The 13,148-nt window shown below is 44.1% G+C and overlaps 1 protein-coding gene across 1 annotated transcript in view; it reads left to right on the top strand.

The window, feature by feature from the left end:
* Positions 1-4,938: 4,938 nt before the first annotated feature.
* Positions 4,939-13,148, top strand: part of prdx3 (peroxiredoxin 3) — a 46,226-nt gene continuing 38,016 nt past the window's right edge. Inside the window, exons 1-2 of the mRNA XM_028825615.1 lie at positions 4,939-5,027; positions 12,053-12,155. Of these exons, the coding sequence (XP_028681448.1) occupies positions 4,992-5,027; positions 12,053-12,155 (139 nt within the window). The 5' untranslated portion in view covers positions 4,939-4,991. The remainder of the gene's footprint in view (positions 5,028-12,052; positions 12,156-13,148) is intronic.

Raw genomic sequence — 13,148 nt, 5'->3', positions numbered from 1 at the left:
GTAGATTACTGAATGACGGTAAAAACCAAGATGGCGTTGGAAAAAGACACAAGAAGCTTAAAGCCATTAGAAATTGGCTTTAAATCAAAAAGGTGACAGAAACCCACCGCGCCAATAGCCGAGTGTCTCCTGGCTCACTGGGGTTCTTCACCTTCTTTTTGTGTTCATTTGTTTCTGTCGCTTCTCTTCGTTTCGTTTTGTCCGTTTCTGACATTCTGCTGCGTTCCTTGTATTTTATGGGCGGATCCCTAAGGGGCGGGGCCACTCTTACCTCACCAATGATGGATTGGGGGCCGTCATGATTTACGATGGAAACTGAGGCTTTGCCTTTGAGAGAAGCCATATTGTGTACTGTTGTCAGGGTCATGACCCTCGTTTCTAGGGGCGGAGTCTCCAGAGTCGTGACCTTGACTTAATCAGCCATGAACCTTTTAAATCTTTGCTTCCTTTTGATGAATTGTGTCTTTGATCTTCTACTTTGGTGTCCCTGGTGTCCCACTCATTGCCTCTCATTTGGGTTGCAGTCACTACGGTTTATTTTTATTCTTATTTTCTTTTTCCCACTTCTCCCAGTTTACTCAGAAGTTCGTAATCCCGCAGGCTGGGCTGGTCAGTTCATTGGATGCACTTGGGAAGTGGTGGCTTGTGGGAGTTTTGCTTTTTCTTTGTGTTTTTTTTTTTTTGCTCCTTTTCTGGTCTTTTGTTTCTGTTTAGTGTTTTATTTTTCTGGAATTCTTTTTGAGATTTGTTTCCTGTCGATTGTCTTTTTGGCAGCTCCTCCCCTTTGAGTCTTTTACATTTTCTTTGGGTTATTAATAAATGTGGGAGTCGTCCCTTCAGGCCAGGTCTCCCTCCTGTGAGGCGTATTTATGGATATTTTGTGACATTGTTCATATATTTTGGGACATTACTCCTTTTTTTACAGGTTTGGGGCCTTCTAGGCTCGAGCCCCCATGTTTGCTAGGGTCAGGCTCCCTGGGGTGAGATATTTTTTCTACATAAGGCTTCACGCCATTTTGCTATCGTTTGGTGCTAAACTCTCAACAGAATCAGAAAGGAAACAAAATCCTCACTTGTTACATGATGACATCACACGATGTGACCGAAGATGTATTACTGCAGCTGGCACTGGCACTTTCTAGAACACTGCTATCCTGTTGTTTCCCTGAGGCCCTTAAGTACAAATCACCCCAATAGGGTCGGCTGTGAATCAGCTCACGACTCCATAGTCGCCCTAGAAAGCGCACTGAGGATTGTCAGAAGATGTTGTCCTGGGCGGCTTTTCGATTCAGCAGTCACTCACCTTCGGCACCATGGAAGACGCAGAGTCACCAATCTTACGGCAGTCCTTCGTTTTCCTGTCACACCTCCTGGACTGATGGGGTGACATGTGACGCACTTGATTTAGTGACCGGTCCCGTTCAGCTATAACTCGGACCTCCAGTCCAGCCTGCTTGTGTTCCTGTCAGCATCTTTCTAAATTTCAAAGGAGCAGAGTAAACGTACCCACCAAAGACCCAGACCTCTCAGGCCCTAACACCCAAACTCACCGAGGTGACCAGTGCCGTAACTTGGTCATTAATTGGAGTTTACTTGTATAGCGTCTTTCATGCCGCTCGCCTCTCTCCCTCAGGTGCTGATGGCTTGTATTGAACTGGACGGACTAACTCGACTGGTACAGGTCAGTCTGGGTGGTGTGGGCCCCATCCTGACCAGGGCTGATTCCAGGATCACACCAATTGAGGGGAGAACCTCGAACTGAATAAACATGTTAGGAGTTGGACGTCTGGTCAGGTGTGTTCTGTGAAAGTCTTGTGATGACGCGCTCTGTGAAGCCCCACCTTTGAACCCGTCTCCGTGTTTTAATGGCCTCTGTTGTCAGCAGCAGCGCAGTGACACCGAGTTAGTGCTCCACGCGGTCCTCTGCGCGCCCTTCGTTCTGCTGAAACCCCAGAAAACGCGCGCCTCGGGCGCCCTCTGGTGGAACAACTGTGTAAGTGCAGCACCGCACAGGCGTTGGCCTTGGAAATGGCAGAGCCGCCTTTGCATTTTATTGACTTTTTGACATCAAAGAAGATAATAAAAGTCGATAGCAAATGGGTTAATTTTGAATTTAAAATCTGATAGCAACTTTGTTACGTTTTATATAATTATTTCAGAAGTGTGGCCAGCTTCCCACACGTGGTGCTTCTTTATTCCAAAAAAAAAAAAAAAAGCCCGGACCGTTCTTTGATTGGATGATCTTTCCGTTTTGTTCATTTTCAGTCCATGTTGTATATTTCCCTGTCCGGTGGGTTAAAATGACTAGAGATACAAGGCAGACTTAACTATTATAACAGGGACGTTTACTGTAGTTTATATTGTGTTCAGTCCGTAGCTGTGTCTCTCATTCTAATTCTTAAAACTGACCAAACGGTGTGAATTACTATGGTTTAAAAAACGCACATAAGGACATTTGACAAACAAGAGGAGATAACGCGGTCCGTTTGTCACCCGTCTGCTAACAGGTCAGCTGTCCCAGCGTCTCCTCCTGATTCTTCTCAAAGGCTCTTGAGGTTTCTGCTTCAACTTCATGTCCTGGTAGTTTGTTCCAGAGCCCCACAACTCTTTGGGTTTGATACAAGTCCTTCCTGCCTTCAGTCCTAAATGCTCTTCTGCCTTCTGATGTCCTCGAGTGTGGATGTGATTCACCTGAAAGAATGTTGCTGGATGTCTTTAAGGATTTTAAATACCTGGATGAGGTCCCCACGCAATCTCCTCTGCTCAGACTAACAGGTTTCATTCTCCGTCACAGTCTGTCACAGTAGGACATGTCCGTCAGCCCCATGATGCACCTGGCTACACAGCTTCATGTGCTGCTATGTCTCTCTTGTGGTGCGGTGACCAGAACTGCACACACGACTCCAGTTTGAACATAGGTGGAGTGGTGGCTCTGAGGCTGAGGATCTGCACTGACAATCGGGAGGTTGCGGGTTCAAATCCCGTAAAATGCCAACAGGGACTCTGCTCTGTTGGTGCCCTTAACCTGCAATTGCTGAGCGCTTTGAGTAGTGAGAAAAGCGCTATAAAAATGCAAAGAATTATTATTATTATATAACGTCCCTTGACATAACCTAACATTGCATTAGCCTCGTTAATCTCTACTACTCATTGCTTATTCGATGAACATGCTGTGTCGACATAAACCCTAAGTCCTTTTCAGAGGTCTCTTCCTGTAGCTTGGTGTCTCCCATCTTGTGTTTATAGCTGATGTTCCTTTGGCTCACCAGCAGCGCTTTGCACTTTTCGACATTAATCTGCAAGTTCCAGGTCTTCGTCCAGTACATAAGTTTGTTCAGGGCTTTTTGAAGTCATCTGCAAATTTGACAAGTTTACTAACCACACTGAAATCAACGTCATCAATGTAAATCCGCAAATGTAACCGAGGGTCCAAGGACAGACCCCCGAGGACTCCACTCCTCCATTCTCCTCTGCTCTGCACTCTTTGTCTCCTGGCGCTTAACCGACGTGAGCTCCGGTTTTGCAGGTCACCTCTGATGCCTTCAGCTTCTCGTTTCAGAATTCATCTTTGGTGCGGACGATGGAGTCAAAGGCCAAGTGAGTTCGGTCGTATGTTTTGTTTTTATTCCCATTGCTTCTCCTTCTTGTTCTTCTTAAAAGAAAATTCTAACAGTTTGGGATGGCAGGACCTTCTTCTCACAAAGCCGTGCTGGCTCTTATTTTGAATATTATTTTCATTTGGGTGATTTTCTCATTTGTTTCTTATTAAACTTTTTGTAATTTTGCATAGTGCAGCAATGAGAAGTCCAGCAAACCGACAGACATACAATTACAATATGCAAACTTTCAATGGCTGAAGAAGTGGCCTGAGTCCCTCAAAAGCCTGCATATTGTAATCAAAGGGGTCCTTCTGCTTGACTTCTCACTACTGTACGTTCATAATGGCTAACACGGTACAACACCCTAGTACAGTCCAACATGGTACGGCAGTAAGACTCATTGGCCTGGAATTGCCAGATCCATTTTGTGTCCCTTCTTAAAGACTGGAGTCACATTTGACTCTTTCCTGTCCTCCAGCACTTCTCCTTTCTAAAGCGACTGCTCAGGAACGCCTAATAAGAGTTTATGGACGACGTCTTTCATGTCGTTGAATATCCCGTCATGTCCAGGGGTTTTATTGGCCTCGGAGCACATCGGTAAACGTAACATCAGGCGTGCCGTCCGCGCTCCCGGCTCAGTGGGACAGACGCGCGGTTGCGCTTCATTGTCACGTGTCCCGTCTGCCCCGCCCCCCGGAGCTGCTCCACAAATCGCCGTGCTCGGGTCTTCTCGGTAGTCAGCTCTTCTTGCCTGATCGCGACGCATTTTTCCCTGTCCTGGCTAATCTACTTATTTTTATTTTACATAACCTGAGTTGTTACTAGTAATGGCTGAGAAAAATAAATATCTTATGCTTTTGTGGAGAACCGAAATAACCCAACTTTCTGATAGAATGGTCTTAAAACGGAGATCGAAATTTTTGATGAAACTGAAGCTTTCGCTCCTCCCCCATAGTTGATAGATTATGCTGGGGGGGGGGGGGGGCAAAACAAAAAGTTAAATTAAATTGAGATCCGATTCTTTACAATACTGTAATGTATATTTTTTCTTTACCATTTTTAACTTCTGCCAATCTTTTAATTGTGTAAAGTTTGGAATCTTATTGGACATTTCTGAGTGTGGAATTTAGAAACTCATTTTGTTAAAGTATTTTATAGACTCTTCTGTTCTTTTTTATTTTATTATTCTATTTTTACTCTGTAGCACTTTGGGATTGCTAAAATATAAAGTGCAATATAAATAAAATTTATTATTATTATTATTATTATAAGTTTAGCGCAGACCACCTTAACTCCACTTTAATATTAACGGTGACGTCAAAGAGGGCGTGGTCAAACACCCACGAGATTCGACAGCACAGGCGCATAGGCAACACTGTCAGTTTATGCAACATGGCGGCTTTGTTTGCAAGAGCTTTGCAGAGTGTGGTAAGTCCAGAAGTGCGTCGGTGTTGAAAGGCGGACCACGCGTGGTTTTGTTCTCTGACTTTTCTGATAAACAGGCGGTCATGAACGTGGACTGCTTTGGACAACGTTCTGCGAAAGGGGCACCTGCAGGTCTCATGCTGTCAGGTGGCTTGTACGGTAGTTGCGGTGCTTCTCACTTGAAACACTAGCGCCGGTGTGTCGGCTCGGTGCGTAGTCGTCTAGTGCTCCAGCTGTCAGGAACTGTGCCGGTCTGTGAATCCGCTGTGGACACTCGGGCCGAACCAGACACGTGTTGGCGTCTGAAGGACCGTCACGCTGTGAGGGTGCTGAGCTTCACTCGCACAGCAGCTCGGCTTTAGAATTTGGGAGCCCACAATTAAAAACACTGCGTGGAAAAATCAAACGAGACTCCAGTGAGAGCTGTCATTAGAAGTAAAGAATGAAAAGAAAGCTCTACGAAGGTCATAATGGAGACCGTGATGCTGGCGAGCGCGACCTTACCGCATGGTTTGGTGTCGAGGACCCGTTTGGAACTTTGGACGCCTTCAACAGCCGCTCAGCTCCGAGGCGCTCAGTCAGATTTATTGTAAAAACTGAACGTCTTTGTGAACGCCTTGGCTAAAAAAAAATCATTCCCATCCCCTTACCATTATCGGGGTAGCAGCATGTAGGGGGAGATTCATGGGGTATCCAGATAGCACGGCATTGGGTTACAACGGGGCCTCACAATTCAAGTCTCGAGGTGTCCCTGTGTTTGTTTCAACCAGTTTAACGAATCGGTGGCGCAGGATTTTAATTCGCCAGTCCCCGTTGTTGTTTTGCATTTAGTAGTGACAGTGACGAGGAGGAGCTCCTTCATTGTCACGTTCATTTGACTGCTGATTACTAAGAGAAGGCGAGGCAAAGGCCTATCCTACCCAGAAATTCAATTCTTTTTTAGCAGTTACTTAAGAATGTCAATCTATTAATCTTCCGTGTTCCACATGTCAGGTATGCAGTCATATGCACACAATCTCAAAGACTCGTATTTTTAATGAAATACAGTATTGTTAAATGGATACTTCACTCCAAAATGGGATTTTTTAAAATCTTGAAATAACATGACATGCCTCTGGTAGGTGGCACTGTGGCGCAGTGGGTAGCGCTGCTGCCTCGCAGTTGGGAGACCTGGGTTCGCTTCCCGGGTCCTCCCTGCGTGGAGTTTGCATGTTCTCCCCGTGTCTGCGTGGGTTTCCTCCCACAGTCCAAAGACATGAAGGTTAGGTGGACTGGTGATTCTAAATTGGCCCTAGTGTGTGCTTGGTGTGTTTGTGTGTGCCCTGCGGTGGGTTGGCACCCTGCCCAGGGTTTGGTTCCTGCCTTGTGCCCTGTGTTGGCTGGGATTGGCTCCAGCAGACCCCCGTGACCCTGTGTTCGGATTCAGCGGGTTGGAAAATGGATGGATGCCTCTGGTAATAGCAGAGAAAACAATGTAATCTTTAGTTTTTACAGAGATGATAAACTATTTGATGGAAGGTGCCCCCCATGACTTGAGCTAGAGTGCTTATTAGATAGGAGGAGGGTGCTAATCCTGTAATTGCTTGGAAAGCTCATTTACTTACAGTACTGGAGTTAACCAAATTCTATTACTGTGGCATTTTTAAAAAATGTGGTTTTATTGGTTCTTTTTTATTACCAGTACACTGCACACATCTGTTCGGTGCTCATTCATTGGTTCACTCGCATCATATCAGCTTTTAAAAGCACGATCTGCAGGAGGACAACAAATAGAGAGCCAGAGTTAAAGAAAAGTGAGGGAAATCGTTCTTGGTGCACAAAGTGTGCCTCACGTTTGTGCATATAGTGTCAGGTTATATAGCGCCTTGATGTGCACAGTACAAGTTGCGGGAGGTTCTGCTCCAGCTTTATAACACACTGGTGAGACCTCATCTGGAGTACTGGGTGCAGTTTGGGTATCCAGGCTACATAAAGGACAAAATAGAAGTAGAGAAAGGCCAGAGAAGAGCGACTAGGCTGATTTAAAGGACTGGGGTCTGAGCTGTTGAAGGAGATGAACCTTTTCAGTTTAAACTAATACTCCACCCAAAAAGATGTTTTATTTTTATACATGTTACTAATCCCATGTACTTTGTGGTGATGACTAAGAAAAAATGTTGGTACTCGTGTTACAACCCGGCCACAGACAAGAGAAACTTCTTTATTAAAATTTGTTTATTAACAAAAACTAGAATACATAAAATTAGATTTTTAATTACTTTTGAGACCTTCTGTCTCAAATTTCTAATGTCAGCTGGAGGGTTTGGGGGGGCAGTGGAGACGCACTATGTAGGTTGAGTAGCGGCGTTGTGACACACGAGTACCAAAATTGTAATCTCGTGTTTTAATGGAGAGAGAGGGGCATATTTGACATAATGGGGCACACTGTGGACCCCCTGGAGGTCATAGCGAAGGGGCGAATGAAAACCTTATGAACGATGCTGCACATCTGTGACACGCTGACACTCGGGACTCTCGGCCAACGAATTATTCAGAAAAAGTGTGTGAAGAAATGCGACTGGTGCTCCTTTGTGCCAATGGTAGTACGTCTGCATGCTGCCTCGCTGGGATTGTAGTTGAAAAGTCAGAAGGTTTTTTGTTTTAGTTGTCTTGGTAGATTTATTTAATATATAATGACTGTCCTTTTTATTTATTTATTTATTTTTAAACAACCCCTTTGGATAGTCGCTGCTGACATTCATAATGGACAACAGTGAGGCACAACCCTGTGTGACCCCAAAGGTGGGAACCTGCAACAACCAGTAGGCTAAGAGCCTTTGGTTTAGCGAGCTTCTGTAAAAAGCTGAATGTCCCCCTGGGGACAAATGACAATGCCGTCTGTCTGAAGTCTATAGTGACCAGTGCAGTGGCAGATGATGTGAAAAACGTCCATGAAGAAGGAAAAGCAAATCTCCCATCACTCACTTCTCGTAATCCAGTCGCTTGCTCAAAACATTTTGCTATGTAAAATAAATGTTCTCTTTTTGCTAAATTACTTTGAAAGACTTACTTTTGGAATTATCGTTGCACATGTAAACAGGAAACCTAAAGACTCTCAGGAGTGACTTTTGGAATCAAAGACGTTTTTTGCCCAGTCAGTAACAGGGAGTGCAGGGTCTTTAAGTCCCCCGTCTTTTCCAACATTTGCATTATAAGACCGGAGTAAAGTGAGGTGTTTTATTTTTTTTTTAATGGAGATTCTGATACTGGTTGCTGTTTGTTCAGCGTTGGTCTCCTCCATTGAAGCCCATTGTGTTGGCAGATATGACATTAAATGTTTTCACAGCTTTCACTACAAAACTCAGGTTTAGTAGTGCATAAAGAAATGGATCGTGTTTAGGTGGCGTATTCCTTGAATTCGGTGGGTCTCCTATTCTGTCCTGTGGACCATCCTGCTCTCCTGCCTTCCTTTATGTGAGGTCTTACTTCTCATTGTCTGTCTTTATTGTGTTAATCCAGAAACTGCAAGAGCTGCCGTGCTAAATGTTTATTGGGCTTTGTGTGTTTCACTGGAGTGAATTATTTTTCTTTATTATTATTATTAGGGGCGTTCAAATATAAACAGGAATTTATGAGATACATTGAAATGACTTACTCCCTCTATTTCCATGTAGCAATACCTTTGTTCCAGCGCTCAAAATAAGACTCCCAGAAGTCTTTGGACTGCATGTTGACCCGTTCTTGCACAGCGTCAGTAACCTCCTCATTCCGCTTGAATTTCTTCTCTCCTATAAATTCCTTAATTGGACCGAAGAGATGAGAGTCCCTCTCTGAATGACTTGCACCAGTCTTACACTCTGGACTGAGAGAGACGTAAGAAAGACGTTAGGGACTTTCAAAACTCAACTTGACGTTATTTTAGAAGAAACAAGTGGAGAGGACTGGCGAGCTTTGAATGGCCTGTTCTCGTCCAGAGTGTTCTAATGTAGACACTCCTTCCCCAAGCTGATTTTTAAGTCTTGAATAAATCTGAGATGGAACGACTCCTTCATTTGTCAAAAACATAATAATAATGTGCTGCGCAACACTACTGTGTACCTCCTGCTCCGACAAGTTGATTACAACTGACAGGAAAGGGAGAAAGAGCAGCCAGCACTACTAACGACGTCTTTAAACATGCGCGTGTTTGTCTAATGAGTCACGTCCACCTTGCACTCTTTATAAGAACAGAGCATGAAAATTCCTGTTTATAATTGAATGCCCCTCGTATATATTTTTAGTTTTACGCTCGGGTTATTTCAGCCTTTTCTTACAAATTAGGATACTTGTGAATCTAAAGTAGTAAAGTAGCAGCTCTGCTTTAGAATTCTGTGTCGTTTGTACCCGTGTCTGCTCTTCTTGTAAGGAACTGTCAGTGTCTGGATACAATTAAATAAATAAAGTGGAGAGAAAAACATGAATTAAATCTGAATGCAATAAAATAAAGTTCAATGTTTAAAGCTTTGGCAGAAAAAATACAGTGCATCCGGAAAGTATTCCCAGCACATCACTTTGTCCACATTTTGTTATGTTACAGCCTTATTCCAAAATGGATGAAATTCATTTTTTCCCTCAGAATTCTACACACAACACCCCATAATGACAACGTGAAAAAAGTTTACTTGAGGTTTTTGCAAATTTATTACCTTTTATTGGCTAACTAGAAAGATTACAATATGCAAGCTTTCGAGGCAACTCAGGCCCCTTCTTCAGGCAAGATGTAATCACATCTTGCCTGAAGAAGGGGCCTGAGTTGCCTCGAAAGCTTGCATATTGTAATCTTTCTAGTTAGCCAATAAAAGGTGTCATTTTGCTTGGCTTTTCTCTACATTCATAATGGCTAACACGGTACAACACCCTAGTACTGCAAATTTATTAAAAATAAATAAAAAGCTGAGAAAGCACATGTACATAAGTATTCACAGCCTTTGCCATGAAGCTCCAAATTGAGCTCAGGTGCCTCCTGTTTCCCCTGATCATCCTTGAGATGTTTCTGCAGCTTCATTGGAGTCCATCTGTGGTAAATTCAGTCAACTGGACCTGATTTGAAAAGGCACACACCTGTCTATAGAAGGTCCCACAGTGGACAGTTCATGTCAGAGCACAAAGCAAGCATGAAGTCAAAGGAATTGTCTGTAGACCTCCGAGACAGGATTGTCTCGAGGCACAAATCTGGGGAAGGTTACAGAAAAATTTCTGCTGCTTTGAAGGTCCCAATGAGCACAGTGGCCTCCATCATCCGTAAGTGGAAGAAGTTCGAAACCACCAGGACTCTTCCTAGAGCTGGCCGGCCATCTAAACTGAACGATCGGGGGAGAAGGGCCTTAGTCAGGGAGGTGACCAAGAACCCGATGATCACTCTGTCAGAGCTCCAGAGGTCCACTGTGGAGAGAGGAGAACCTTCCAGAAGGACAACCATCTCTGCAGCAATCCACCAATCAGGCCTGTATGGTAGAGTGGCCAGACGGAAGCCACTCCTTAGTAAAAGGCACATGGCAGCCCGCCTGGAGTTTGCCAAAAGGCACCTGAAGGACTCTCAGACCATGAGAAACAAAATTCTCTGGTCTGATGAGACAAAGATTGAACTCTTTGGTGTGAATGCCAGGCATCACGTTTGGAGGAAACCAGACACCACTCATCACCAGGCCAATACCATCCCTACAGTGAAGCATGGTGGTGGCAGCGTCATGCTGTGAGGGACTGGGAGACTAGTCAGGATAAAGGGAATGATGACTGCAGCAATGTACAGAGACATCCTGGATGAAAACCTGCTCCAGAGCGCTCTTGACCTCAGACTGGGGCGACGGTTCATCTTTCAGCAGGACAACGACCCTAAGCACACAGCCAAGATATCAAAGGAGTGGCTTCAGGACAACTCTGTGAATGTCCTTGAGTGGCCCAGCCAGAGCCCAGACTTGAATCCGATTGAACATCTCTGGAGAGATCTTAAAATGGCTGTGCACCGACGCTTCCCATCCAACCTGATGGAGCTTAAGAGGTGCTGCAAAGAGGAATGGGCCAAACTGGCCAAGGATAGGTGTGCCAAGCTTGTGGCATCATATTCAAAAAGACTTGAGGCTGGAATTGCTGCCAAAGGTGCATCGACAAAGTATTGAGCAAAGGCTGTGAATACTTATGGACATGGGATTTCTCAGTTTTTTTATTTTTAATAAATTTGCAAGAACCTCAAACTTTTATCACGTTGCCATTATGGGGTGTTGTGTGTAGAATTCTGAGGAAAAAAATGAATTTAATCCATTTTGGAATAAGGCTGTAACATAACAAAATGTGGAAAAAGTGATGAAGCGCTGGGAATACTTTCTGGATGCACTGTAGATGTTACTGAATTTGTTTTACATGTAAGTATCACACAAACACATTTACTTGAATGCCAAACAAGAGATGAGAAAGCTGAGATAATTCAACAGCCCATCACACTGATTTGTGAACCTGCTTGGAATGAAAACCTGCAGCCACCCAGTGTACCCCAGGACTGAGCTTGAGAGCCCCCAGTTAAGAAGTCTGGTCCCAGTGGGCCCCATGGCTGCAGCCACCTTCACAGTCGGTGTGTCGGACTGAGTGTACGTTTGTCTGAATTGTGTTTTACTGCGTGTTTATGAAACAAGTGAGGTCAAATCTGCCAAAGAGACTTCTGTGAAGGCCATCAGGGAAGCAGTGATGCAAGAACCTGGCCATGCCCTTTGGCTTTTCTTACTTGAGCAAAGTCCTTGACAAACGGACTTGCGTCACAGATACAGAGAAGCCCTGAAAGCTGCTCTCAGTCCAAGGTCTTGAAGGAAAGCGTTTTATACGCTTAATTTAATAAGTGTAATGGTTATTTGTTAGCACTGGAGTTGTCTGGTGGATTAAAATATTGACAAGCAGTTCAGTCCGCTCATCAAATCAGAGGGGCACCTTAAAAAAAAAAAAACAAACAAAAAGTAGACATCGGAAAAAAGACAAATAAATGTGTGAAAATGTCAACTGTTGTTTGTTCCTTTGTCTTTTAGGCTTCTAGAGCTTCCTTAACTGGGATCAGGGTCGCCACTGCAACTGTTCTCGGCAGACCAGCGGGCTGCTCAGTCGCCAAGCAGAAGTTCTCCTTCAGTACAAGTGAGTCTTTGTCCCTTACAGTCAACATATTAGTTAAGATTTACACCACAGATGAAACGTTCTCCATTCTTGTATGTGGGTGGTGTTGCTCCATTATTTCATATTTAGTCTGTACTTTCCTGAAATTAACTTTTCCCAGGCTGGCTATATACTGAAATAACTTGATGAATGTGTAAGTCATTGGCCATTTGGCATTGGCAGACGTTTGCACAAAGTAACACATCAGGCACTTCCCCACTCTGTGAAGTTTCCTTGAATGCTCATTAGGCCATGTTTTATTGCGACAGGCCCTGAAATGTGCCGTTTTGTTTTGTGCAATAAAATTAATCCCATAGATGTGATGCCAGTTAAACTTTGATGCTGCAGGCAGAGAGGGAAGTAACATTATAGACAAAGCAGAAGTTCATGATGTGCTTGACACACAAAATACAATGGTGAAAGTCAAGTGATATATATACAGTATATATTTACGGTGTGAGGGAGCAAACTCTGAAGAGCCTGAACAGCCACAAGTAAGCTTACTGACAGGCCTGGTTAACGTGAGCAGCGACAATCTCGTAGAAGTACGATCTGGAAAGGGAACAGAATGGAGACAGTTTATGGTGGGTTTGTGGAACACGTTCTAAGTGAACATTGAGAGAACTTCATAACTTGACTGAGGGAGATGATGATGGTGAGGAGGAGGAGTGAAGCTGAATGTGTATTTCCTGAGATTTGTGTGACTAGGGCAGAGAGATGGCCGGTATCAGAATATGGTAAATGTCTAGCAGCTTTGTATGATGCAAGCGACACTGGAAGGGCTTGGGGTAGATTTGTAGGTAACCGTTACAGCGTGGTGCAGGAAGCTGTTATAGCGGGGGCATTTCAAGGGTGTTTTATATTCAGTGCGCGCTGTTCTGATGAACGTCTTCTAGTATGTTGGTACCTCATGAAGGACAGACTTTTAAATCAGAATCACTTTTATTTGCTAGCACTTAATATACAGGAATTTGA

Source organism: Erpetoichthys calabaricus, chromosome 2, assembly GCF_900747795.2.
Source record: "Erpetoichthys calabaricus chromosome 2, fErpCal1.3, whole genome shotgun sequence".
NCBI lineage: Eukaryota > Metazoa > Chordata > Cladistia > Polypteriformes > Polypteridae > Erpetoichthys > Erpetoichthys calabaricus.
Note: the sequence above shows the minus strand (reverse complement) of the source record. Positions and strands in the feature narration are given on the sequence as shown.